Raw genomic sequence first — 24,787 nt, 5'->3', positions numbered from 1 at the left:
GTTTTTTATCTGAGAGAACATACCAGACTTACCAGTTTGCTGTGTCATTGAGGGTTTAGGCATTATATGGAAGCTGAAAGCCAAGGGATTAAAGAAACAATGTGTATGTCCCAAATGGTATCCTATTCCCTATACAGTATGAAAAATGTATGCACTCACTAACTGTAAGTCGCTCTGGATAAGAGCGTCTGCTAAATGACTAAAATGTAAATGTAATAGTGCACTACTTTTGACCAGGGCACATAGGGTTCTGTTCAAAAGCTGTGCATTATGAAGGGAATAGGTTGCCATTTGTGACACATCCATTTAGATCATTTCAGGTGATAGAGGCAAAACAACATCCATAGATTTACCTTCAATGTTTATTTCTCTAATATCCTTTATATCACAAATAGTCTTTAAAACACAGACTAGTATCGTTCTGTATATAAACTGTACATAAAAGCAAGGCACTATACAATGTTGAATTTATAAGATTCTTCTCGTCTTTCTATTTCTGTAAATTCATGCCCGTAAAATACAACAATGATCTTTAATCTGAGCACCTGAATGATGCAGGACAGCATAGCAATGATAACAGACACATCAGAATGTAGTAGATACATGATTTGTTCAATAAAATGGCGACATGTACAGTCTCTGGGGAAAGGAGCATTATTGTCCAACTACTTATTAACATATGACAACCTCAACATGAATAACAATACAATTTATTTTATTTCTTATGTCACAGACAATACTCAAAAGGCTTTTTATTCCTATTATGGAGTAAATATAAACATAAATGATTGATTGTAATGCACAAAACACACATAAAAGAACAGCTTGCAGAGAGTCTATTTGGGGTGTGTCAGCAGTGGTTCTCCTGCTCCCAGACCAACTGACAAACTGCTGTATGTACTGTAAAAGCATGGTCACACCCACACACACACACAAACGAGCATGCACGCACACACACACACACACACACCACACATGGGTACACACACACACGCACGCACAAAGACACACGCACACACAACCGCACACACTGTGTAGATTTAAAAAGCCGGGTGCCGACAGATTACATAAACATCCACTCAACATTCACTCACATGGCTCTGAACTACCTACATTTATAATTACAAAACAAAACTGGTAACACATACAAATAAAATTAAGAAAATAAGAAAACTATACACGAGGCTGGCACAACTCTGTTGATCCTCACTCCTATCACCACTGCATCTCTCCTCCCTCCCTCCCTCCCTCCTAGGGTAGGGTACTCAGAAGAGTGTGTTCCCAAGCCCTCTCCAATCCGGAGATGAAGGGGTTAAATGTTAAACTCAGTTCTCAGTGGCGAGTTCCAACTGGACCACGATGCACCTCAGTGACTGACCGTCGCTTGCTGATGATGTCATCCGGTGGACAAGCCTTCTGTCCAACGTACTAAAACAATCCTTTGGCTTTCTTCACGTTCACCTGCTTCCAACCTGGCAACACCTCATACTCATCCCTCGACATCTCCAGAGCTTTCTGCAGGGGGGCAAATACACATTGTTACCACACAATAAACACAAAATCTGCCAACCACTATATCAACTCTTGTGAAATTACTTTAACGCATGAGCTGCAAAAACAAACATTCACAAGTAAATTCAAGGTCACAACATGGTCAGTGGTCCAGTTCATCACTCCAGGAGCATCTAGTACTGAAAATCCACACAGCTATTACTTAGTGAGTGGAAACAGACCAAACCATGCAAGAGAGGTTCAGAGTGAGAGAGTGTGTTGATCCAGACACAGAGGGAGGAGGGAGGTGAGACAGAAAGCAACACACACAGGATTATGGGTGATGTAGTTAATAAGTCAAAGTGAGGATGCTGTGTACATATCTGGGGCCACCTGTGCTCTCAATTTAAAGAACTCACCTTCCCATAAGCCCCTACACCCTGGAAGAGTTAAATACATGATGAGTCACAGAGAGAAAGAGAGGACAGAAGGGGATGGAGAACATTCATTACATAAAAACACAGATAACAAAAAGTTCAAGGAGACTGAAGGACACTTCAGTGTGATTATTTTATGGATTTTAGAAAGAAAGACTGTTTTAGACTCGTTTGCCTTGACTACCAGTGTATAATGTTCCATTATGATCCCTGGTCACACACATTGGAGAGAGTCTCATTATTGTTGCAAACATAGCTCAACCACAGACTGAGTGGACATACCTGTATAATATGGTTTGAGCCAAGGCAAACCTAGACAAAATGTCATAATAATTCTCCAGGGTGCTGATGGTACCGTAGGTGTGGGCGTGGCCTCACCTCAAAGTCATCATTGTCTAGGTAGAGCTCCAGGCGTAGGGGGTCGACTCCCTCGGGTAGGGGCCGTACCAGCAGGTCTGCCAGGGGGTAGGTGGTCTTACACAGCCGTGCCAACACATCCTCTACCAGAATTATCTGGTTACAAACCTCCGCCTCCTGGGACACACAAGGATATACATACGACGTCATGGTCAGTACACACACTTTCAAAATCAATCCCATCCTTATCCACTTGGGATGGCAGTAGCCTCGAGGTGGCCAGTACCCTGAGGGTTGCCGGTTTGAAACCTAGGGCTGACCAGGAGGAAATCTGTCTGGAATAAGCCGGCAACAGGAGGAGTTGGTTACAATGTAGATCTAATGGATATTTAGGTGGATGATAGGGATGTGTTTGGTGTAATAGGTATGGGATGGGCAATAGGTGACCCACCCTCTCAGTGATCTCAGCTATGTCCTCTCTGTGTTCCCAGCAGGGAAACATGTTGGTGAAGGTTAGAGGTTCAAGTCCCGCATGGATCAGATACGCCTTGGGTGGCTTCTTCTCATTCTTCTCTGTGGGGGGGGTGAGCAAAATTTTTTAATGTTTAGTATAAATCAAACAGTTCCACATTGCCTCTCTCTTTTGATGATATACCTAGAACAAGGTATATCATGCTTGGCATTGTGTATGGCCAGTACTGACAGGTCTGCCATTGATGAGGTGGAGAGTGTGCATTCGAAGGTGGGGACGTTCAACTCCTGCATTCAAACTGCACTTGTATGTATGCATGCCAATCATAAATAAGAAAAACAACGACACTGGAGAAGTTCTGGATGACTGAACAAATAAAGGCTGCCATCAGGAAAATACAGAAGACGTTCAACAGATGGGGAAAAACAATGAAACTGAGGAAATACAGAAACACAGAACAAATGCTTATAAAGGAAGCAACGAAAAACTACTACAAAACTGAACTCCAGGACCAAAAGAAGAAAAACCCCAAGGAATGGTGGGACTTCATTAACAAAGGACTGGGACCAAAGAAAACATCAGGAGAGAGCATACAGGTTGAGGGAGTTGAAGACGACGTGGCTGATGTTTTAAATGGCTTCTTTGCTGAGACATGCACGAGTACCACACCTCTCGCCACCGTCCCCCTGCCCATGCCTACCAGGCAGATTGAGCTGTGCAGCATTGGCCAGATAAAGCAAGCTCTGATCAGACTCAGCCCAAGGAAAGCATGTGGGCCTGATGGGATTCCAGCCTGGCTACTAAAAGAGTATGCACAAGATCTAGCCCCTGTCATCACACACATTGTTAACACCCCCTTACAGGCAGGGGACTGTTCCTGCTGCCTGGAAGACAGCCAATGTGTGTCCCATACCTAAAGTGTCAAACCCATGTACAATGAGTGACTGGAGGCCCATCTCTAACTTCATGCCTTGGAAAAATCCAGGAGAGCTTCATCCTGAAAAAACTCATGCCAACTATCCTCTATGCCTACCTCCCAAAGTCCAGCATTACTACTGCCCTTGTGAAAGCCACACACTCCTGGCTGACAGCTACAGACTCCAGAAAACCAACAATGGTGAGGGTGTTACTTTTTGTCCAAAGCCATTGATCAGAGTGGATTACGCAAAGCTCCTGACATTGAACTGTCCAGGTTACTAGTCTGGCTCCACAGCTACACCAACGGAAGAAGGTGAAGGGTGATGGAGAATGGCACCAGGTGACCTCTGGTATGCCACAAGGGGGCATGGTCTCACCATATATGTCCACCCGAAAAGTTGTCTTCAGTGACACTCTGGACACTGGGTATGCAGATGATGTAGGGCTGTCCTGAGCCATACCACTAACCAGCATCCAGGAGGACACATCCATGGGCTTGGAGGGAAAGCAGCTGGAAGTGTGGGACACATCCAACAACATGCTCTTGAATGGGAAAAAGTCTGGAAATCCGGATATGTTTTTTAACCTTCACCACTCATCCTAGGGGGACAGGAAGTACCAGCGGTAGCAACTTCCAAGTATCATCTAGACTCTAACATCAGTGGTGACACACATGTGGAGCAGTCAGCAGGGAAGGCCTCAAAATGCCTGCAATTTTTGACTGTTCTTGCCAGAAATGGCCTACCCACTGAAGATCTGGTCACAGTATACACTACACTGGTCAGGCCTTGTCTGGAATACGGTGGAGTGCTGTTAGTTGGAGGCAACAAAAAGCAGCAGGCCCAACTGGACAGGGTGCAGAGGAGGGCCCTGAGGATCATCTCCAGAGGTGGAGCAGTCTAACCACAGCTCCCGTCACTGCAGAGCAGGCTGCAGTGCACCTGGTGAAGGACATGCACACTCTTGAATACCCAATGCATGACCTGCTCCCTCCAAAATGAGGCAACTGCACTACCAGGCTCCTGAAAAACAGCCATGAACTGTCCTGTATAAGTGCACTTACGAACCACCTGAAAAACAACACTCTACCCACTGCTGTCAGACTGTACAACAACTCTAGCTCATAAATGTTTCTCACATTTGTTTCCATCATGAAAACGTTTCCTGTAATGTTTTAAGTATCTAGTACTCTATGTATGCTGTGTATTATGTGTTATGTATTTGAAGTGATTGTTCAGCAATTTTTTATGATGTAAATTCTGTATTTCTTCAGTATTATCTGTGAGCAAGATTCAATAAACTCAACTAAGTCAATAGTAACACTTTATATCTTATAAGAGTTCATTTTGTTTGCTTTTGGCATCTTGTTTTTTTCCCTGACATTTTTTGAATGTGTACATTGTGCAGTATAACTTACTACCAGCTGACAACTCTAGTGTCCTAGTACCTGTGCAGTACTGCAGCACCGTCTCCATGGCACACTTCCTGTCTGCGTCCCAGCGGATACGGGCCGAGCCGGGGCTCTCGCTGTCCTGGGGCCACCAGCCTTGCCACAGGTAGACCTCGTGGTGGTTGTCAACCAGGAACAGGGCTACAGGAACAGGAACAGTAAGTGATATCATGATACACATACACAATGAGAGCTCAAATCTATGTGACATGTAGTATTGTAGTCTTTAGTCATTTTGGGAGATTTGTTAGTGTATGTGTATTAGGCTTGGGCGGTATCCCGATTTTTATACAGTCATACCGTTTCTGTACCACACCGGGGTATACGGTATTACCAAATGTGCACACAAGGGGCGCTATATAAATAATAATAATAATAATTTGGCCGGTTGGACGTACTGACAAATTCTCTAAAACAACATTGGAGGCAGCTTGGGGTAGAGAAATGAACATTAAATTATCTGGCAACATCTCTGGTGGACATTCCTGTCTTTGTGAGACGCAGAGTAGGTGAATGGATGATCTCCGCATGTGTAGTTCCCACCGTGAAGCATGGAGGGGGAGGTGTGATGGTGTGGGGGTGCTTTGCTGGTGACACTTTCTGTGATTTATCTAGAATTCAAGGCACACTTAACCAGCATGGCTACCACAGCATTCTGCAGCGATACGCCATCCCTTCTGGTTTGCGCTTAGTGGGACTATCATTTGTTTTTCAACAGGACAATTACCCAACACACCTCCAGACTGTGTAAGGGCTATTTGACCAAGGAGGTGAGGGATAGAGTGCTGCACCAGATGACCTGGCCTCCACAATCATCCGACCTCAACCCAATTGAGATGGTTTGGGACGAGTTGGACCGCAGAGTGAAGGAAAAGCAGCCAACAAGTGCTCAGCATATGTGGGAACTCCTTCAAGACTGTTGGAAAAGCATACCAGGTGAAGCTGGTTGAGAGAATGCCAAGATTGTGCAAAGCTGTCATCAAGGCAAAGGGTGGCTATTTGAATAATACAAAAATCTAAAATATATTTTGATTTAACACTTTTTTGGTTACTACAGGATTCCATATGTGTTATTTCATAGTTTTGATGTATTCACTATTATTCTACAATGTAGCAAATAGTAAAAATTATGATAAACTCTTGAATGAGTAGGTGTGTCCAAACCTTTGACTGGTAGTGTATAAGGGCTGCGGGGGTGTGTGCTACGTGTCTGCTTATACTGTAATTAGAAGTATAACTATAAGAAATCTAAGATGTGTCAAATAAATTATATCCAGCTCAGGACAAGCTATGCATTTGGTTTGCTAACTTGCTAGCTAGTTACAGAAGAGACAATCAATCCCCTCTTGGATCATGATCCCTGTTTTTTTTTCTTTTTCGCACAAAACAATTTAGGCAACAGGGATCTTGATCCAGGAGGGGATTGAATGTCTCTGCTGTAACCAAGAAGCTTGGTTGGCTAGCAAGTTAGCAAACCAAATGCATAGCTGGAGCACTGAGCTGGATATAATTACATTTGACATCTTAGATCTAAAAAAACATGTATGGTATTGAAAATCATACCGTCAGTATTTCGAAATATACCGTTTATACCGTACACCAGGGTATCGCCCCAGCCTAGGTTCTGTGTGTGTGTGTAACCTGTACAGTACCTGGTTGAGAGGCAGTGTAGAGGTCCTCCTGTAGGAAGGGCAGTGAGTTGACCTCCTCCGTTACTCTGGCTGGGTAGAATAACTCCATGGCCACAAACTCTCCAGACGTACTGCTCAGCTGGTAGAGACGAGGGGTGAAGTTGAACTTCCCTGGATCTGGGGATCAAAGGTTGAAGGTCATCACATCAACCAACCAATAATTCAATAAATCAACCAACCAATTTACAGTAACCACCTTACACCAGAACAAAGAAACTCCTAAAAAAGCAATTCAGTATCAGTCTATTATGAAGGATATTGGACTACCATAAATAGACCCTTAAAGAAAAGGACACTAACCTTGGAGCATGCAGTCGTAGGCCTTCCTATCTCTCCTTCCCAGAGCTTCCCAGAATCCCGTAGGCTCCGCCCCCTCATCACACTCATGGATGGTCACCTTACTGCTGCTGTGGAGCCCCGCCTCCAACGGACACCTGCATAAAAACAGCTGGCTAAACACCTGTGGAACGGAACCTTCGACTACACCAACTGTGACATCAATCCAGTTGACCCTGGAGAGTCCAAATAACTCATACCCAGGTACTGTATGGCTCACACACTCATATCCAGATATGGCATGCATGCGCGCACACTGTTAAAAGACTTATGCCTGACCAAGGCTTATTGAACACAGTTATAGTAATGAGATCAATTTATTCAATTGGATTGGAGACATTAACATTACTTAGACTTCAAACAAATCATATCAGAGAGTGCTCAACATCAGTCTTTAAGTTGAGCCCTTTGACCTCTCACAGTGGCAGGGTAGGCCATTACCCTAACCCCAACTGGACAATAACATGTCAGGGAGAATGAACATGCCGTCTTCTGCCTGCCACGTCAGAATACTAGGAAAGAAATCATAGGAAAGTGTTGTGAATGTTGGGACTCACTGTTCTTTGATCTTGTTGGCGGCGGTGCGCCCCACGTCGCGGGTGTGGAGCTGGGCCTTGCAGCCGTGCCACACGTACATGGTTGCTTTAGAGACGCTGAGAAGCACCATAGAGGTCCGGGAGCGCAGACTGCAGCAGTGGCATGATACCTCCAGCAGGTAGCCCTCCACTGGGACCTCCCCCCGCACACAGTACAACCTCCAGTCATCTGATGGGGGAGAGGAGTTAGCGGTCAGAAAGATGATGCCCTGGGATTGTAATAACCTATACCACTCTATAACAATGTAATTACGTAGCAGTTTCTATGTAATGAAACATTGTTACTACAGTTAATTCTATGCAGTTACATACGTATAGGGGCAACTTAAGGTAAAGTGTTGCCAAATATAACAAACACGGACGTACACACAACGTACAGACATCCCCACTGATGACTGTAGAATAACAGGAAAAGACCATACATAAATCATGCCTTTGGAGAAAAATATATGTTTCATGGGCTTCCATTGGAGTTCCACACCCCTATGCCGTTTCAAACACGTCATATCTAATAGACAAGAGCGGCAAGATAAGGCAAACGTATAATCCATCTCTCTCTGACACACACACTGAAAGAAAAACAAACTCAGTGGGATGATAGCAGGAGAAAGGAGGATAGTACTAATGAGAGGGAAAGGTGTGGATGGTAACTTACTCTGTGAGTTCTCCTCCTCCTCTTCTCTCTTCCCTGCATGGACCACCATCCCTCCATTAAAACATTGCAGGAAACATGGAGGTTCCTTCCCCTGCTGCACCTGGACCTGTAAGAGCAGAGGAGAGAGTGGTTACATATACACACGGACAAGGAGGCACGCACGCACACACACCGATGGCTGTATACAGTACTTGTCAAAAGTTTGGACACACCTAATCATTCAAGGGTTGTTCTTTATTTTTTACTATTTTCTACATTGTAGAATAATAGTGAAGACATCAACACTATGAAATAACACATGGAATCATGTAGTAACCAAAAAAGTGTTAAACAAATCAAAATATATTTTAGATTTTAGTATTTACTCTGTGTCTCACAAAGACATGGCGGTTGGAACCAAAAATATCAAATATGGACTCATCAGACCAAATGAAAGATTTCCACCGGTCAATAGTCCATTCCTCGTGTTTCTTGGCCCAAGCAAGTCTCTTCTTCTTATTGGTGTCCTTTAGTAGTGGTTTCTTTGCAGCAATTAGACCATGAAGGCCTGATTCACGCAGTCTCCTCTGAACAGTTGATGTTGAGATCTGTCTGTTACTTGAACTCTGTGAAGCGTTTATTTGGGCTGCAATTTCTGAGGCTGGTAACTCTAATTAACGTATCCTCCTGTGGCAGTCCTCATGAGAGCCTGTTTCATCATAGCGCCGTGCTCTCAGCTGGTAGAGCACGGCGCTTGTAACGCCAAGGTAGTGGGTTCGATCCCCGGGACCACCCATACACAAAAAAAAATATGTATGCACGCACGACTGTAAGTCGCTTTGGATAAAAGCGTCTGCTAAATGGCATATTATTATTATTATTATTATAGCGCTTGATGGTTTTTGCGACTGCACTTGAAGAAAGTTCTTGACATTTTCCGGATTGACTGACCATCATGTCTTAAAAGTAATGATGGACTGTCGTTTCTCTTTGCTTATTTGAGCTGTTCTTGCCATAATATGGACTTGGTCTTTTACCAAATAGGGCCATCTTCTGTATACCACCCCTACCTTGTCACAGCACAACTGATTGGTTCAAACGCATTAAGAAGGAAAGACATTCCACAAATTAACATTTAAGAAGGCACACCTGTTAATTGAAATGCATTCCAGGTGACTACCTCATGAAGCTGGTTGAGAGAAAGCCAAGAGTTTGTCATCAAGGTAAAGGGTGGCTACTTTGAAGAATCTCAAATATATAATATGTTTTGATTTGTTTAACACTTTCTTGGTTACTACATGATTCCATATGTTTTATTTCATCGTTTTGATGTCTTCACTACAATGTAGAAAATAGTACAAATAAAGAAAAACCCTGGAATGAGTAGGTGTGTCCAAACTTTTGACTGGTACTGTATATGAATGGCCAAAGCCATCGATGACGTGACACCATTCATTCCTATGTGAAGACTCAATAGCGCACTGAAGCCAAATGAAGTCTTAAGATGGCGTCTCATGGAGACATAACATGAATAGTTTGAGCTACTCCAGGAAGTGACATTGTAGGCTAGATCAGTGCTAGCTCAGTGTCCCTTCTCATTGAGTAATTCAAGTTGAAGGCCGACCGGGGTACTGCAGGCTGCCATTAGTAAGTAAATTCTCCTTATAACTTATTCTGTGTGCGATTTGTTTATAATCGGTTCAATGACATACATCTGGTGTATTAGAAGCAATTATTGGTACCATGATTGTCTTTTAAAAAATACACCAAGATTGACATTTTTCCATTCACTATAATGGGGGATCCTGTTTTCTGCGAACATTGCCTGCAGTACAGCGGTCGGCCTTGAACTTCCGTGATATCAATGAGAGGGGGCAGTCATTCTCCCCTGGCACTCGCACCACACACAGACTCACACCACACACACACACACACAAAGTACCTGTGCTCCTCTCTCCTCGTCCAGTTCTACAGTCATTAGTGCTGAAGTTCCCTTCTCACTGACGGTAGAATTCCGGCCCTGCCAGAAGAAATAGGAACACTTCTCCTTCCCAGCTCCTGCGCTCCTCACCGCGTCCGGATTCTGCCTCTTCCCAACTAGGATCAACAGACAGAGACATGGATTCACAAACAACTCGAATGTGCAACTATAAATAGTTGTGACATCCTGTTATGAGACTCGAAATTGAGCTCAGGTGCATCCTGTTTCCATTGATCATCCTTGAGATGTTTCTACAACTTGATTGGAGTCCACCTGTCGTAAATTCAATTAATTGAATGTCATTTGGAAAGGCACACACCTGTCTATATAAGGTCCCACAGTTGACAGTGCATGTCAGAGCAAAAACCAAGCCATCTCCGTAGCACTCAGGCCTTTATGGTATGGAGTGGCCAGACGGAAGCCACTTCTCAGTAAAAGGCAAATGACAGCCCGCTTGGAGTTTGCCAAAGGGCACCTAAAGGACTCTCAGACCATGAGAAACAAGATTCTCTGGTATGATGAAACCAAGATTGAACTCTTCGGCCTGAATGCCAAGCGTCACGTCTGGAGGAAACCTGGCACCATCCCTACAGTGAAGCATGGTGGTGGCAGCATCGTGCTGTGGGAATGTTTTTCAGCAGCAGGGACTGGGATACTAGTCAGGATCGAGGCAATGATGAACAAATCAAAGCTGTCATCAAGGCAAATGGTGGCTACTTTGAATAATCTAAAATATAACATATATTTTGATTTGTTTAACACTTTTTTGGTAACTATATGATTCCATATGTGTTAATTCATACTTTTGATGTCTTCACTATTAATCTACAATGTAGAAAACAGCAAAGAAAAACCCTTGAATGAGTAGGTTTGTCCAAACTTTTGACTGGATCTAAACAGGCAGACACACTGGTGTACCATTGTCGTGCATATGGTTTGACAGATACACCGAATGTGCACACAATGGGTCCTACATAAAAAAAATACTAATATATATACAGTGAGGGGAAAAAGTATTTGATCCCCTGCTGATTTTGTACGTTTGCCAACTGACAAAGACATTGATCAGTCTATAATTTTAAATGGTAGGTGAGAGACAGAATAACAACATAAAATCCAGAAAAACACATGTCAAAAATGTTATTAATTGATTTGCATTTTAATGAGGGAAATAAGTATTTGACCCCTCTGCAAAACATGACTTAGTACTTGGTGGCAAAACCCTTGTTGGCAATCAGAGGTCAGACGTTTCTTGTAGTTGGCCACCAGGTTTGCACACATCTCAGGAGGGATTTTGTTCCACTCCTCTTTGCAGGTCTTCTCCAAGTCATTAAGGTTTCGAGGCTGACGTTTGGCAACTCGAACCTTCAGCTCCCTCCACAGATTTTCTATGGGATTAAGGTCTGGAGACCGGCTAGGCCACTCCAGGACCGTAATGTGCTTCTTTTGAGCCACTCCTTTGTTGCCTTGGCCATGTGTTTTGGGTCATTGTCATGCTGGAATACCCATCCACAACCCATTTTCAATGCCCTGGCTGAGGGAAGGCGGTGCTCACCCCTAGATTTGATGGTACATGGCCCCGTCCATCGTCCCTTTGATGCAGTGAAGTTGTCCTGTCCCCTTAGCAGAAAAACCCCCAAAGCATAATGTTTCCACCTCCATGTTTGACGGTGGGTATGGTGTTCTTGGGGTCATAGGCAGCATTCCTCCTCCTCCAAACACGGCGAGTTGAGTTGATGCCAAAGAGCTCCATTTTGGTCTCATCTGACCACAACACTTTCACCCAGTTCTCCTCTGAATCATTCAGATGTTCATTGGCAAACTTCAGACGGCCCTGTATATGTGCTTTCTTGAGAAGGGGTACCTTGTGGGCACTGCAGGATTTCAGTCCTTCACGGCGTAGTGTGTTACCAATTGTTTTCTTGGTGACTATGGTCCCAGCTGCCTTGAGAACATTGACAAGATCCTCCCGTGTAGTTCTGGGCTGATTCCTCATCATTGCAACTCCACGAGTTGAGATCTTGCACAGAGCCCCAGGCCGAGGGAGATTGACAGTTGTTTTGTGTTTCTTCCATTTGCGAATAATCGCACCAACTGTTGTCACCTTCTCACCAAGCTGCTTGGCGATGGAGAGACTGAATCTAAAACAAAAATCCAGAAAATCAAACTGTATGATTTTTAAGTAATTAATTTGCTTTTTATTGCATGACATAAGTATTTGATACATCAGAAAAGCAGAACTTAATATTTGGTACAGAAACCTTTGTTTGCAATTACAGAGATCATACATTTCCTGTAGGTCTTGACCAGGTTTGCACACACTGCAGCAGGGTTTTTGGCCCACTCCTCCATACAGACCTTCTCCAGATCCTTCAGGTTTCGGGGCTGTCGCTGGGCAATATGGACTTTCAGCTCCCTCCAAAGATTATCTATTGGGTTCAGGTCTGGAGACTGGCTAGGCCACTCCAGGACCTTGAGATGCTTCTTACGGAGCCACTCCTTAGTTGCCCTGGCTGTGTGTTTCGGGTTGTTGTCATGCTGGAAGACCCAGCCACGACCCATCTTCAATGCTCTTACTGAGGGAAGGAGGTTGTTGGCCAAGATCTCGCGATACATGGCCCCATCCATCCTCTCCTCAATACGGTGCAGTCGTCCTGTCCCCTTTGCAGAAAAGCATCCCCAAAGAATGATGTTTCCACCTCCATGATTCATGGTTGGGATGGTGTTCTTGGGGTTGTAGTCATCCTTCTTCTTCCTCCAAACACGGCGAGTTGAGTTTAGACCAAAACACTCGATTTTTGTCTCATCAGACCACATGACCTTCTCCCATTCCTCCTCTGGATCATCCAGATGGTCATTGGCAAACTTCAGACAGGCCTGGACATGCGCTGGCTTGAGCAGGGGGACCTTGCGTGCGCTGCAGGATTTTAATCCATGACGGCGTAGTGTGTTATTAATGGTTTTCATTGAAACTGTGGTCCCAGGTCTCTTCAGGTCATTGACCAGGTCCTGCCGTGTAGTTCTGGGCTGATCCCTCACCTTCCTCATGATCATTGATGCCCCACGAGGTGAGATCTTGCATGGAGCCCCAGACTGAGGGTGATTGACCGTCATCTTGAACTTCTTCAATTTTCTAATAATTGCGCCAACAGTTGTTGCCTTCTCAACAAGCTGCTTGCCTATTGTCCTGTAGCCCATCCCAGCCTTGTGCAGGTCTACAATTTTATCCCTGATGTCCTTACACAGCTCTCTGGTCTTGGCCATTGTGGAGAGGTTGGAGTCTGTTTGATTGAGTGTGTGGACAGGTGTCTTTTACACAGGTAACGAGTTCAAACAGGTGCAGTTAATACAGGTAATGAGTGGAGAACAGGAGGGCTTCTTAAAGAAAAACTAACAGGTCTGTGAGAGCCGGAATTATTACTGGTTGGTAGGTGATCAAATACTTATGTCATGCAATAAAATGCAAATTAATTACTTAAAAATCATACAATGTGATTTTCTGGATTATTGTTTTAGATTCCGTCTCTTACAGTTGAAGTGTACCTATGATAAAAATGACAGACCTCTACATGCTTTGTATGTAGGAAAACCTGCCAAATCGGCAGTGTATCAAATACTTGTTCTCCCCACTGTATGTATGTATGTATGTATATACAGTGAGGGAAAAAAGTATTTGATCCCCTGCTGATTTTGTATGTTTGCCCACTGACAAAGAAATGATCAATCTATAATTTTAATGGTAGGTTTATTTGAACAGTGAGAGACAGAATAACAACAAAAATATCCAGAAAAACGCATGTCAAAAATTTTATAAATTGATTTGCATTTTAATGAGGGAAATAAGTATTTGACCCCCTCTCAATCAGAAAGATTTCTGGTTCCCAGGTGTCTTTTATACAAGTAATGAGCTGAGATTAGGAGCACACTCTTAAAGGGAGTGCTCCTAATCTCAGTTTGTTACCTGTATAAAAGACACCTGTCCACAGAAGCAATCAATCAATCAGATTCCAAACTCTCCACCATGGCCAAGACCAAAGAGCTCTCCAAGAGTGTCAGGGACAAGATTGTAGACCTACACAAGGCTCGAATGGGCTACAAGACCATTGCCAAGCAGCTTGGTGAGAAAGTGAGAAAGTGACAACAGTTGGTGCGATTATTCGCAAATGGAAGAAACACAAAATAACTGTCAATCTCCCTCAGCCTGGTGCTCCATGCAAGATCTCACCTCGTGGAGTTGCAATAATCATGAGAACGGTGAGGAATCAGACCAGAACTAAACAGGAGGATCTTGTCAATGATCTCAAGGCAGCTGGGACCATAGTCACCAAGAAAACAATTGGTAAAACACTACGCCGTGAAGGACTGAAATCCTGCAGCGCCCGCAAGGTCCCCCTGCTCAAGAAAGCACATATACAGGCCCGTCTGAAGTTTGCCAATGAACATCTGAATGATTCAGAGGAGAACTGGGTGAAAGTGTTGTGGTCAGATGAGACCAAATTCGAGCTCTTTGGCATCAACTCAACTCGCCGTGTTTGGAGGAGGGGGAATGCTGCCTATGACCCCAAGAACACCATACCCACTGTCAAACATGGAGGTGGAAACATTATGCTTTGGGGGTGTTTTTCTGCTAAGGGGACAGGACAACTTCACCGCATCAAAGGGATGATGGACGGGGCCATGTACCATCAAATCTTGGGTGAGAACCTCCTTCCCTCAGCCAGGGCATTAAAAATGGGTCGTGGATGGGTATTCCAGCATGACAATGACCCAAAACACACGGCCAAGGCAACAAAGGAGTGGCTCAAGAAGAAGCACATTAAGGTCCTGGAGTGGCCTAGCCAGTCTCCAGACCTTAATCCCATAGAACATCTGTGGAGGGAGCTGAAGGTTCGAGTTGCCAAACGTCAGCCTCGAAACCTTAATGATTTGGAGAAGATCTGCAAAGAGTAGTGGGACAAAATCCCTCCTGAGATGTGTGCAAACCTGGTGGCCAACTACAAGAAACGTCTGACCTCTGTGATTGCCAACAAGGGTTTTGCCACCAAGTACTAAGTCATGTTTTGCATAGGGGTCAAATACTTATTTCCCCTCACTGTACATACATATATATACATATATATATACAGTTGAAGTCGGAAGTTTACATACACCTTAGCCAAATACATTTAAACTCAGTTTTTCACAATTCCTGACATTTAATCCTAGTAAAAATTCCCTGTCTTATGTCAGTTAGGATCACCACTTATATTTCTTTCATCACATTCTCAGTAGGTCAGAAGTTGACATACAATCAATTAGTATTTGGTAGCATTGCCTTTAAATAGTTTAACTTGGGTCAAACGTTTCAGGTAGCCTTCCACAAGCTTCCCACAATAAGTAGGGTGAATTTTGGCACATTGCTCCTGACAGAACTGGTGTAACTGAGTCAGGTTTGTAGGCCTCCTTGCTCGCACACACTTTTTCAGTTCTGCCCACACATTTTCTATAGGATTGAGGTTAGGGCTTTGTGATGGCCACTCCAATACCTTGACATTGTTGTCCTTAAGCCATTTTGCCACAACTTTGGAAGTATGCTTGGGGTCATTGTCCATTTGGAAGACCCATTTGCAACCAAGCTTTAACTTCCTGACTGATGTCTTGAGATGTTGCTTCAATATCATTTTCCTTCCTCATGATGCCATCTAATTTGTGAAGTGCACCAGTCCCTCCTGCAGCAAAGCACCCCCACAGCATGATTCTACCTTGTGTTCTTGGGCTGGCAAGCAACCCCCTTTTTCCTCCAAACATAACGATGGTCATTATGGTCACTATGTTTCATCAGACCAGAGGACATTTCACCAAAAAGTATGATCTTTGTCCCCATGTGCAGTTGCAAACCATAGTCTGGCTTTTTTATGGAGGTTTTGGAGCAGTGGCTTCTTCCTTGCTGAGCAGCCTTTCAGGTTATGTCGATATAGGACTCGTGTTACTGTGGATATAGATAATTTTGTACCTGTTTCCTCCAGCATCTTCACAAGATCCTTTGTTGTTGTTCTGGGATTGATTTGCACTTTTCGCACCAAAGTACGTTCATCTCTAGGAGACAGAACGCGTCTCCTTCCTGAACGGTATGACGGCTGCGTGGTCCCATGGTGTTTATACTTGCGTACTATTGTTTGTACAGATGAACGTGGTACCTTCAGGCGTTTGGAAATTGCTCCCAAGGATGAACCAGACTTCTTTTGATTTTCCCATGATGTCAAGCAAAGAGGCACTGAGTTTGAAGGTAGGCCTTGAAATATATCCAGAGGTACACCTCCAATTGACTCAAATGATGTCAATTAGCCTATCAGAAGCTTCTAAAGCCATGACATCATTTTCTGGAATTTTCCAAGCCTTTTAAAGGCACCGTCAACATAGTGTATGTAAACTTCTGACCCACTGGAATTGTAATACAGTGAATTATAAGTGAAATAATCTGTCTGTAAACAATTGTTGGAAAAATTACTTATAACAAGAAATTTGTGGAGTGGTTGAAAAACGAGTTTTAATGACTAAAACCTAAGTGTAAGTAAACTTCCGACTTCAACTGTACACAGATACATACACATATATATATATACACACACACACACACACACACACATATATATATATATATATATATATATATACATATATATAAAAATACACACATACACACACATATATTTTTAAAATAATATATACATATTTTTATAGCACCCCTTGTGTGCACCTGTCAAACCATATGCACGACAATGGTACATCAGTGTGTCTGCCTGTATCTGTGTACTATGTAAGATAGATGAAAGACGATACTCTATTACTGTAATCGGCTATCATGTTCAGCAGCCCATACATTGACAGGTCCTATGGTCTCTCTCGCCCTCTCTCTGTGCAGAAGAGAACTAGCCGTACTACTGCTAACCACTAGAACTAATCACAGCCACTTGCCAGCGCCCCTGTCAAACTCTCTTCCCACTAGTAGTGATATGAATTACTGTTTGGTTGCATTGTGAAAGGCCCTGGGCTGGCCGTGCCATGACAAAGTATAGAACATGGATTCCTACAGCGAGCTAGGCTTTTGAACAGCACGGTCGGTATCCATGAGTTTATGTAGTGTTTAATTATTACCCAAACATACCGAGGGAGAGAAAGGGGGGAGAGTACAGAGAAAGGAAGAGAAGGGGGGAGGAAGGGAGAAGGGTGACAGGGGGCAATCTTTATATGGTCTTTACACGGAGAAGAAGAGTGTATAAATCAAGGAGGATATGTTCAAGCTTACTCAAAGGTCAGTAGTGCTCAGTCTAAAAGAGGAACACAGGGTGTCTTTCCGTTAAATAACCAAGACAAAATCCAGATTTCAAACACAAACACCTGTTTAGGTGTGTCATCAGCGACATTAGCAAAAGAGAGACAAAGAAAGACAGAGTGAGAGAGAGAGAGCGCGCTTTGTGGTGTGTGATGGCGTACAGATGTGGGCAACGGTTGCTCAATACTAACCTGCGGTGCTCACCATGTACTTCCATTTCACCACATAGGTGTCTCCCTCATGGAACTGTCCAATGCTCTGCTTGGGCAGCCGGCTGTAGGATATGAGATATACTTTGTCAATTGTCCTTTTTCCTTTAACCCAACCATACCGCGACACACACATAGTAGCATCCCAAATGGCACCCTATTCCTTATACAGTGCCCTGGTCATGTAGTGCACTATGTAGGGAATAGGGTGCCATTTGCTACACAGCCATACACACCCACCTGTAGTCAAACTCTAGTATGTGCCAGATGTCCACTGCGGTGGTGCTGATCTCAAAGTGCCTGTGGTCGTCCCCTGCCACCGGGCCATAGCCCCGGCCCACATCCACCCCATCCAACACCGTACGAACTGGGTTCTGGAGCAGCGGCAGCATCAGGGAGGCATCATAGGCCCGCATCATGTTCTGTTCCGGGCTCTGCTGCTCCTGGGGGAGGGGAAAGCGACAAAAAGGGTTTAGGAAGAGAAGGGTGAGCAGGGAGGTTAAGATGCGTGTGGTGGTTGTTGTGAGGGCGGAGAGATAGAAATGAGGGATGGGTTGTTGGAACAGAATGAGGCTTTGTTCTCGTCTAATTTTGTATGATTTAGCCAGTATTATGGCTTACCTTCTAATAAGGAATGCTTGAGAAGCTACAGGACAAATACTTGAAAGGAGGTGAACAAAAAAAAAGATGTTAAAAACTATTTGTAGCTGTACCTTGTTGTTTTCGTTGAGGTGCTCATGGCCATTCTTGGTGGTACCTTTCTTCTTGGAGTCTGTCCAGTCCAGGAACTTCTCCTTGAACAGGGTGGTCTCATTGTGTTGCGTCAACCTTCCAAACACAGCCCAGTCTGGACGGCCCTGGCCTTTCCTGCACCCGACAGAGGAAGAGAGAGGACAGATGGAAAGGTACGAGTTGAAATGGGAGAGGTGGAGAGGACAAAGGCTATTTGTAGCTTTTAATTAGATATTTTATGTAAAGGCCCAATTAAGAAGTTTTATATCCATATCTAATCATTTCTGGGTAACAATTAAGTACCTTACTGTAAAAGATTTCCATTTAAATTGAAAAACTTTTTTAGCAAAAAACGATTTCTCAAGCAATAATTTTGCTAGGACTGTCAGGGTGGTCTGAGTGGGGAGGGGAAAACTAGCTGTTATTGGCAGAGAGGTTTGGAACTCTTTCTTATTGGTCTATTAACCAATTTACCGCATGATGATGTCACCACGGAAAGCCGAAACACCCATGCAAACCTGCTGATTAGAAGGTCCTGTGTAGATTGTATTTTCAACCAGCAACTATCAGGAAATAACACTGATCAAATGTTTTCACACTTTTACAGTGTTAGTTTCATCAGCTGTTGTACAATATGATATAAAACACAGGAAAAACGTAATTTTAACTGCACTGGGCCTTCAACCTTTATTTTTCCAGCCATATCAGTTTAGAACTATTTCTTATTTGCAATGACAACCTGGCAAGTGGGATTAAAGAAGCCTACCAACTTGTCAATGGGCATAGAGGCAGAGACAGGTTGTTTAGTGCAGAGCGGAGCTCCGACACTCCTGCCCATTTATAGGATGTGAGTTGTGCCGAGTCTCCCCTAGCCTCAGAGCTGTTTACATATAGTGGAATACTTGGCTAGGGTCCCTATTGGAGGGGGGAATGTTGTACAACCTGTACTGACCTGGGTGGTTTTAAGAAGGCAGCTCAAAGTTACCTCATCTCAATACATACTGTAACACTCAGATAGAGACACTGTGTAAACGCAAATTAACTGAAAGTGGTGGACTTTAAAGATACATGTTTTCATGGTTATTATTATGCTTTGTGTGTGCGTGTTTGTGTGAGAGACAGAATATGAGTGGATATATAGCTGGGTATAAGTGTCTGAACCATACCTGAGTATGAGTGTCTGTGAGCCATACCTGGGTATGAGTGTCTGTGAGCCATACCTGGGTATGAGTGAGTTGCACTCTCCAGGGTCCAGGGGGTTAATGTCACAGTTTGTGTAGTCGAAGATTCCGTTCCACAGGTGTTTTGCCAGCTGGAAGGCAACTTTTCTCTGGGCCAGAGTCACCTCCTTACCGTGCCACACATACACCTCACTGCCAAAGTCAAACACCAACACCTATTGGAGAGCAGAGCAGAGAGGGGGCAATCAGAACCAGTACAATGATATTATGCCCTTCAGCTCAAAATTGTCATTTGAAAGTGAGGAACTGTAGCAGGTCAGAGTAGCGTACCTGTCAGTGTCTAACAATCTCTATTAAGGAGTTACAGCAGTGTCTGATCAGCCAGGTTTATTTTTCTATCTCTGTCTTAACTTTATTGGGATCCATTCAGAATGGAAATCTAAATCCAGACCAAACAATGTTAGTAGTAGTAATATCTGACCTGTTTGGGGCTGAGCAGTGTGCATCGGGGTACCTTCCCCCAGAAGTCGTCATCGGGGACCAGTTTGTCGTCCACTAGGCGGTAGATGCAATTGGTTTCTACGATGGCGCTCTCATACAGCTCATCCTCGTCTGGTGTCCCCACGGCTACAGGAAGGACACAGGAAGTTAGAAACTGTAATGAAATTTCATAAAACTATCATCAGTGTTAGAAACTGATGATACCGGGAAAACAGGGAAGCCTTTCTGGGTAGCACTTCAGTTGGAAGGGCACCTACATAAGGACTTCATAACACATTCATAACCCCTACATACCACATTCATAAGAGGTTGTTACTATTTTTGGATTGCTACTACATAGCCATTGACACAGCAAGACAAAAGAAGGGGCGCCCCACAAACTGATTAAAATACGAACAGACAGTTAGCCTTACACTGGTAGCTGGTCTGTCCGCCCAGAATCTTCCAGAACTCCTTGGCAGCGTAGCTGTGTGTGTTGATACCCTCCTCGATCAGCTCTACATAGTTGGCACGGCAACCCAGATCTCTCTTGGTCTGGACGAACTGGGCCAGCTCAGCAGCCTGAGAAAGAAAGACATAGACAATAAGAAAACAGTTAATTCTAGGACTAAAATAAGTAATTCACCACTGATGATTTGATGTTTCATTGTTCTACAATTAGATATTTAGCTATTGGGGAACAGATGTGCTCTTAAAAACCATATCCTGAGATGGGCCACCTATGCAAGTGTTTTGAACAACCCCCTATTTGGTTTTGCAGGTTGACAAAGTGTAGCCAACTTTGTTCTAAGGGCTGAAAAAAATCTGTTTGGTTTAGGGCAGAACAAATCTGATTGGTTTTTAAAAGGTCAATGGGCGGAGCTTTACAGATGCACAACTTTTGAAAACATGGTGGTTTGAACTGAGAATCAAGTAAATAAAACCAGTTGTAACATTTTTAAATGTTACTAGCTCCTAACAATGCAGTAAAATAAAATATTTTAATAAAAAAACAAAATCAAGAAATCTCGGTATCCAATTAACAGCCCAAATAGCACTTAACAGTAATCCAAATGCAATCTATACATACACTACCGTTCAAAAGTTTGGGGGCACTTAGAAATGTCCTTGTTTTCGAAAGAGAAGCAATTTCTTTGTCCATTAAAATAACATCAAATTGATCAGAAATGCAGTGTAGACATTGTTAATGTTGTAAATGGCTATTGTGGCTGGAAACGGCTGAATAGCTACATAGGCATACAGAGGCCCATTATCAGCAACCATCAGTCCTGTGTTCCAATGGCACATTATGTTTGCTAATCCAAGTTTATAATTTTAAAAAGGCTAATTGATCATTTGAAAACCCTTTTGCAATTATGTTAGCACAGCTGAAAACTGTCGTGCTGATTAAAGAAGCAATAAAACTGGCCTTTTTGAGACTAATCTGATGCTCCAGATACTCAACTAGTCTCAAGAAGGCCAGTTGTATTGCTTCTTTAATCAGCACAACAGTTTTCAGCTGTGCTAACATAATTGCAAAAGGGTTTTCTAATGATCAATTAGCCTTAAAATGATAAACCTGGATTAGCAAACAACGTGCCATTGGAACACAGGACTGATGGTTGCTGATAATGGGCCTCTGTATGCCTATGTAGATATTCCATTAAAAATGAGCAGTTTCCAGCTACAATAGCCATTTACAACATTAACAATGTCTACATTGTATTACTGATCAATTTGACGTTATTTGAATAGACAAAAAAATTGCTTTTCTTTCAAAAACAAGGACATTTCTAAGTGCCCCCCAATTTTGAACAGTAATGTATATACACAGGATGAATTTACAAAACATTTACTAAGAATGATATGTAGAGCATTAGATAGAGTGGGCTATGTCAAGAATCCAGTATATAAATACATATACGGTGTATATAAACAGTAACTAAAATGCAATGTACTGTAGTAGAAATATTAGAATGAGCCATGTCAAGAATACAGTATGTATATAAATACACAGTTACACAACCCCATGGCAAAATGGATAGAATTGCAGGAAATTAGCTTCCTAACCAGAGTCAGGAATATAAATACACTACATGACCAAAAGTATGTGGATGCCTGCTCGTCGAACATCTCATTCCAAAATCATGGGCATTAATATGGAGTTGGTCCCCCCTTTGCTGCTATAACAGCCTCCACTCTTCTGGGAAGGCTTTCCACTAGATGTTGGAACATTGCTGCAGGGATTTGCTTCCATTCAGCCACAAAAGCGTAAGTAGGGTCGGGCACTGATGTTGGGCGATTAGGCCTGGCTCGCAGTCGGCGTTCCAATTCATCCCAAAGGTGTTCGATGGGTTGAGGTCAGGGCTCTGTGCAGGCCAGTCAAGTTCTTCCACACCGATCTCGACAGACAATTTCTCTATGGACCTCGCTTTGTGCACGGGGGTATTGTCATGCTGAAACCGGAAAGGGCCTTCCCCAAACTGTTGCCACAAAGTTGGAAGCACAGAATCGTCTAGAATGTCATTGTATGCTGTAGCATTAAGATTTCCCTTCACTGGAACTAAGGGGCCTAGCCCGAACCATGAAGAAAAGCACCAGACCATTATTCCCCCTCCACCAAACGTTACAGTTGGCACTATGCATTCGGGCAGGTAGCGTTCTCCTGACATCCGCCAAACCCAGATTCGTCCATTGCGCAAGGTGATCTTAGGCTTGTAAACCCATTTCATGAAGCTCCCGACAAACAGTTCTTGTGCTGACGTTGCTTCCAGAGGCAGTTTGGAACTCAGTAATTAGTGTTGCAACCGAGGACAGACAATTTTTACGCGCTTCAGCACTTGGCGCTTGTATGGCCTACCACTTCGCGGCTGAGCTGTTGTTGCTCCTAGAAGTTTCCACTTCACAGTAACAGCACTTACAGTTGACCGGGGCAGCTCTAGCAGGACAGAAATTTGACAAACTGATTTGTTGGAAAGGTGGCATCCTATGACGGTGCCACGTTGAAAGTCACTGAGGTCTTCAGTAAGGCCATTCTACTGCCAATGTTTGTCTATGGAGACTGCATGGCGGTGTGCTCAGTTTTATACAGCTGTCATAGCTGAAATAGTTAAATCCACTAATTTGAAGGGGTGTCCACATACTTTTGTATATATACTGTATATATGTATATGAATGGTGTGTATAGACAGTATGGACAGAATGTGAATAGAAAAGGTGGATACAGTAGTAGTTACAGTGTAGTTAATTTGCATTTTATTGCATGACATAAGTATTTGATACATCAGAAAAGCAGAACTTAATATTTGGTACAGAAACCTTTGTTTGCAATTACAGAGATCATACGTTTCCTGTAGGTCTTGACCAGGTTTGCACACACTGCAGCAGGGATTTTGGCCCACTCCTCCATACAGACCTCCTCCAGATCCTTCAGGTTTCGTGGCTGTCGCTGGGCAATAAGGACTTTCAGCTCCCTCCAAAGATTTTCTATTGGGTTCAGGTCTGGAGACTGGCTAGGCCACTCCAGGACCTTGAGATGCTTCTTACGGAGCCACTCCTTAGTTGCCCTGGCTGTGTGTTTCGGGTCGTTGTCATGCTGGAAGGCCCAGCCACGACCCATCTTCAATGCTTTTACTGAGGGAAGGAGGTTGTTGGCCAAGATCTCGCGATACATGGCCCCATCCATCCTCCCCTCAATACAGTGCAGTCGTCCTGTCCCCTTTGCAGAAAAGCATCCCCAAATGATGATGTTTCCACCTCCATGCTTCACGGTTGGGATGGTGTTCTTGGTGTTGTACTCATCCTTCTTCTTCCTCCAAACACGGCGAGTGGAGTTTAGACCAAAAAGCTCTATTTTTGTCTCATCAGACCACCTGACCTTCTCCCATTCCTCCTCTGGATCATCCAGATGGTCATTGGCAAACTTCAGACGGGCCTGGACATGCGCTGGCTTGAGCAGGGGAACTTGCGTGCGCTGCAGGATTTTAATCCATGACGGAGTAGTGTGTTACTAATGGTTTTCTTTGAGACTGTGGTCCAAGCTCTCTTCAGGTCAATGACCAGGTCCTGCCGTGTAGTTCTGGGCTGATCCCTCACGTTCCTCATGATCATTGATGCCCCACAAGGTTAGATCTTGCATGGAGCACCAGACCGAGGATGATTGACCGTCATCTTGAACTTCTTCCATTTTCTAATAATTGCGGCAACAGTTGTTGCCTTCTCACCAAACTGCTTGCCTATTGTCCTGTAGCCCATCCCAGCCTTGTGCAGGTCTACAATTTTATCCCTGATGTCCTTACACAGCTCTCTGGTCTTGGCCATTGTGGAGAGGTTGGAGTCTGTTTGATTGAGTGTGTGGACAGGTGTCTTTTATACAGGTAACGAGTTCAAACAGGTGCAGTTAATACAGGTAATGAGTGGAGAACAGGAGGGCTTCTTAAAGAAAAACTAACAGGTCTGTGAGAGCCGGAATTCTTACTGGTTGGTAGGTGATCAAATACTTATGTCATGC

The 24,787-nt window shown here is 43.7% G+C and overlaps 1 protein-coding gene across 3 annotated transcripts in view; it reads right to left on the bottom strand.

The window, feature by feature from the left end:
• Positions 1-344: 344 nt before the first annotated feature.
• LOC121569806 (supervillin) overlaps positions 345-24,787 on the bottom strand; it is a 114,916-nt gene continuing 90,473 nt past the window's right edge. For all 3 annotated transcript variants that reach the window (XM_041881014.2, XM_041881015.2, XM_041881016.2), the window contains 16 exons: positions 20,712-20,859; positions 20,279-20,424; positions 19,837-20,012; positions 18,598-18,751; positions 18,125-18,327; positions 17,867-17,949; positions 10,325-10,479; positions 8,404-8,509; positions 7,710-7,917; positions 7,117-7,250; positions 6,778-6,933; positions 5,123-5,266; positions 2,737-2,858; positions 2,307-2,462; positions 1,911-1,931; positions 345-1,515 (listed from right to left, as the gene is read on the bottom strand). In XM_041881014.2, the coding sequence (XP_041736948.2) occupies positions 1,429-1,515; positions 1,911-1,931; positions 2,307-2,462; positions 2,737-2,858; positions 5,123-5,266; positions 6,778-6,933; positions 7,117-7,250; positions 7,710-7,917; positions 8,404-8,509; positions 10,325-10,479; positions 17,867-17,949; positions 18,125-18,327; positions 18,598-18,751; positions 19,837-20,012; positions 20,279-20,424; positions 20,712-20,859 (2,199 nt within the window). In that variant the 3' untranslated portion in view covers positions 345-1,428. The remainder of the gene's footprint in view (positions 1,516-1,910; positions 1,932-2,306; positions 2,463-2,736; positions 2,859-5,122; positions 5,267-6,777; positions 6,934-7,116; positions 7,251-7,709; positions 7,918-8,403; positions 8,510-10,324; positions 10,480-17,866; positions 17,950-18,124; positions 18,328-18,597; positions 18,752-19,836; positions 20,013-20,278; positions 20,425-20,711; positions 20,860-24,787) is intronic.

This window comes from Coregonus clupeaformis, chromosome 7, assembly GCF_020615455.1.
Source record: "Coregonus clupeaformis isolate EN_2021a chromosome 7, ASM2061545v1, whole genome shotgun sequence".
Classification (NCBI taxonomy): Eukaryota; Metazoa; Chordata; class Actinopteri; order Salmoniformes; family Salmonidae; genus Coregonus; species Coregonus clupeaformis.
This window is presented reverse-complemented; position numbering and strand designations above follow the sequence as displayed.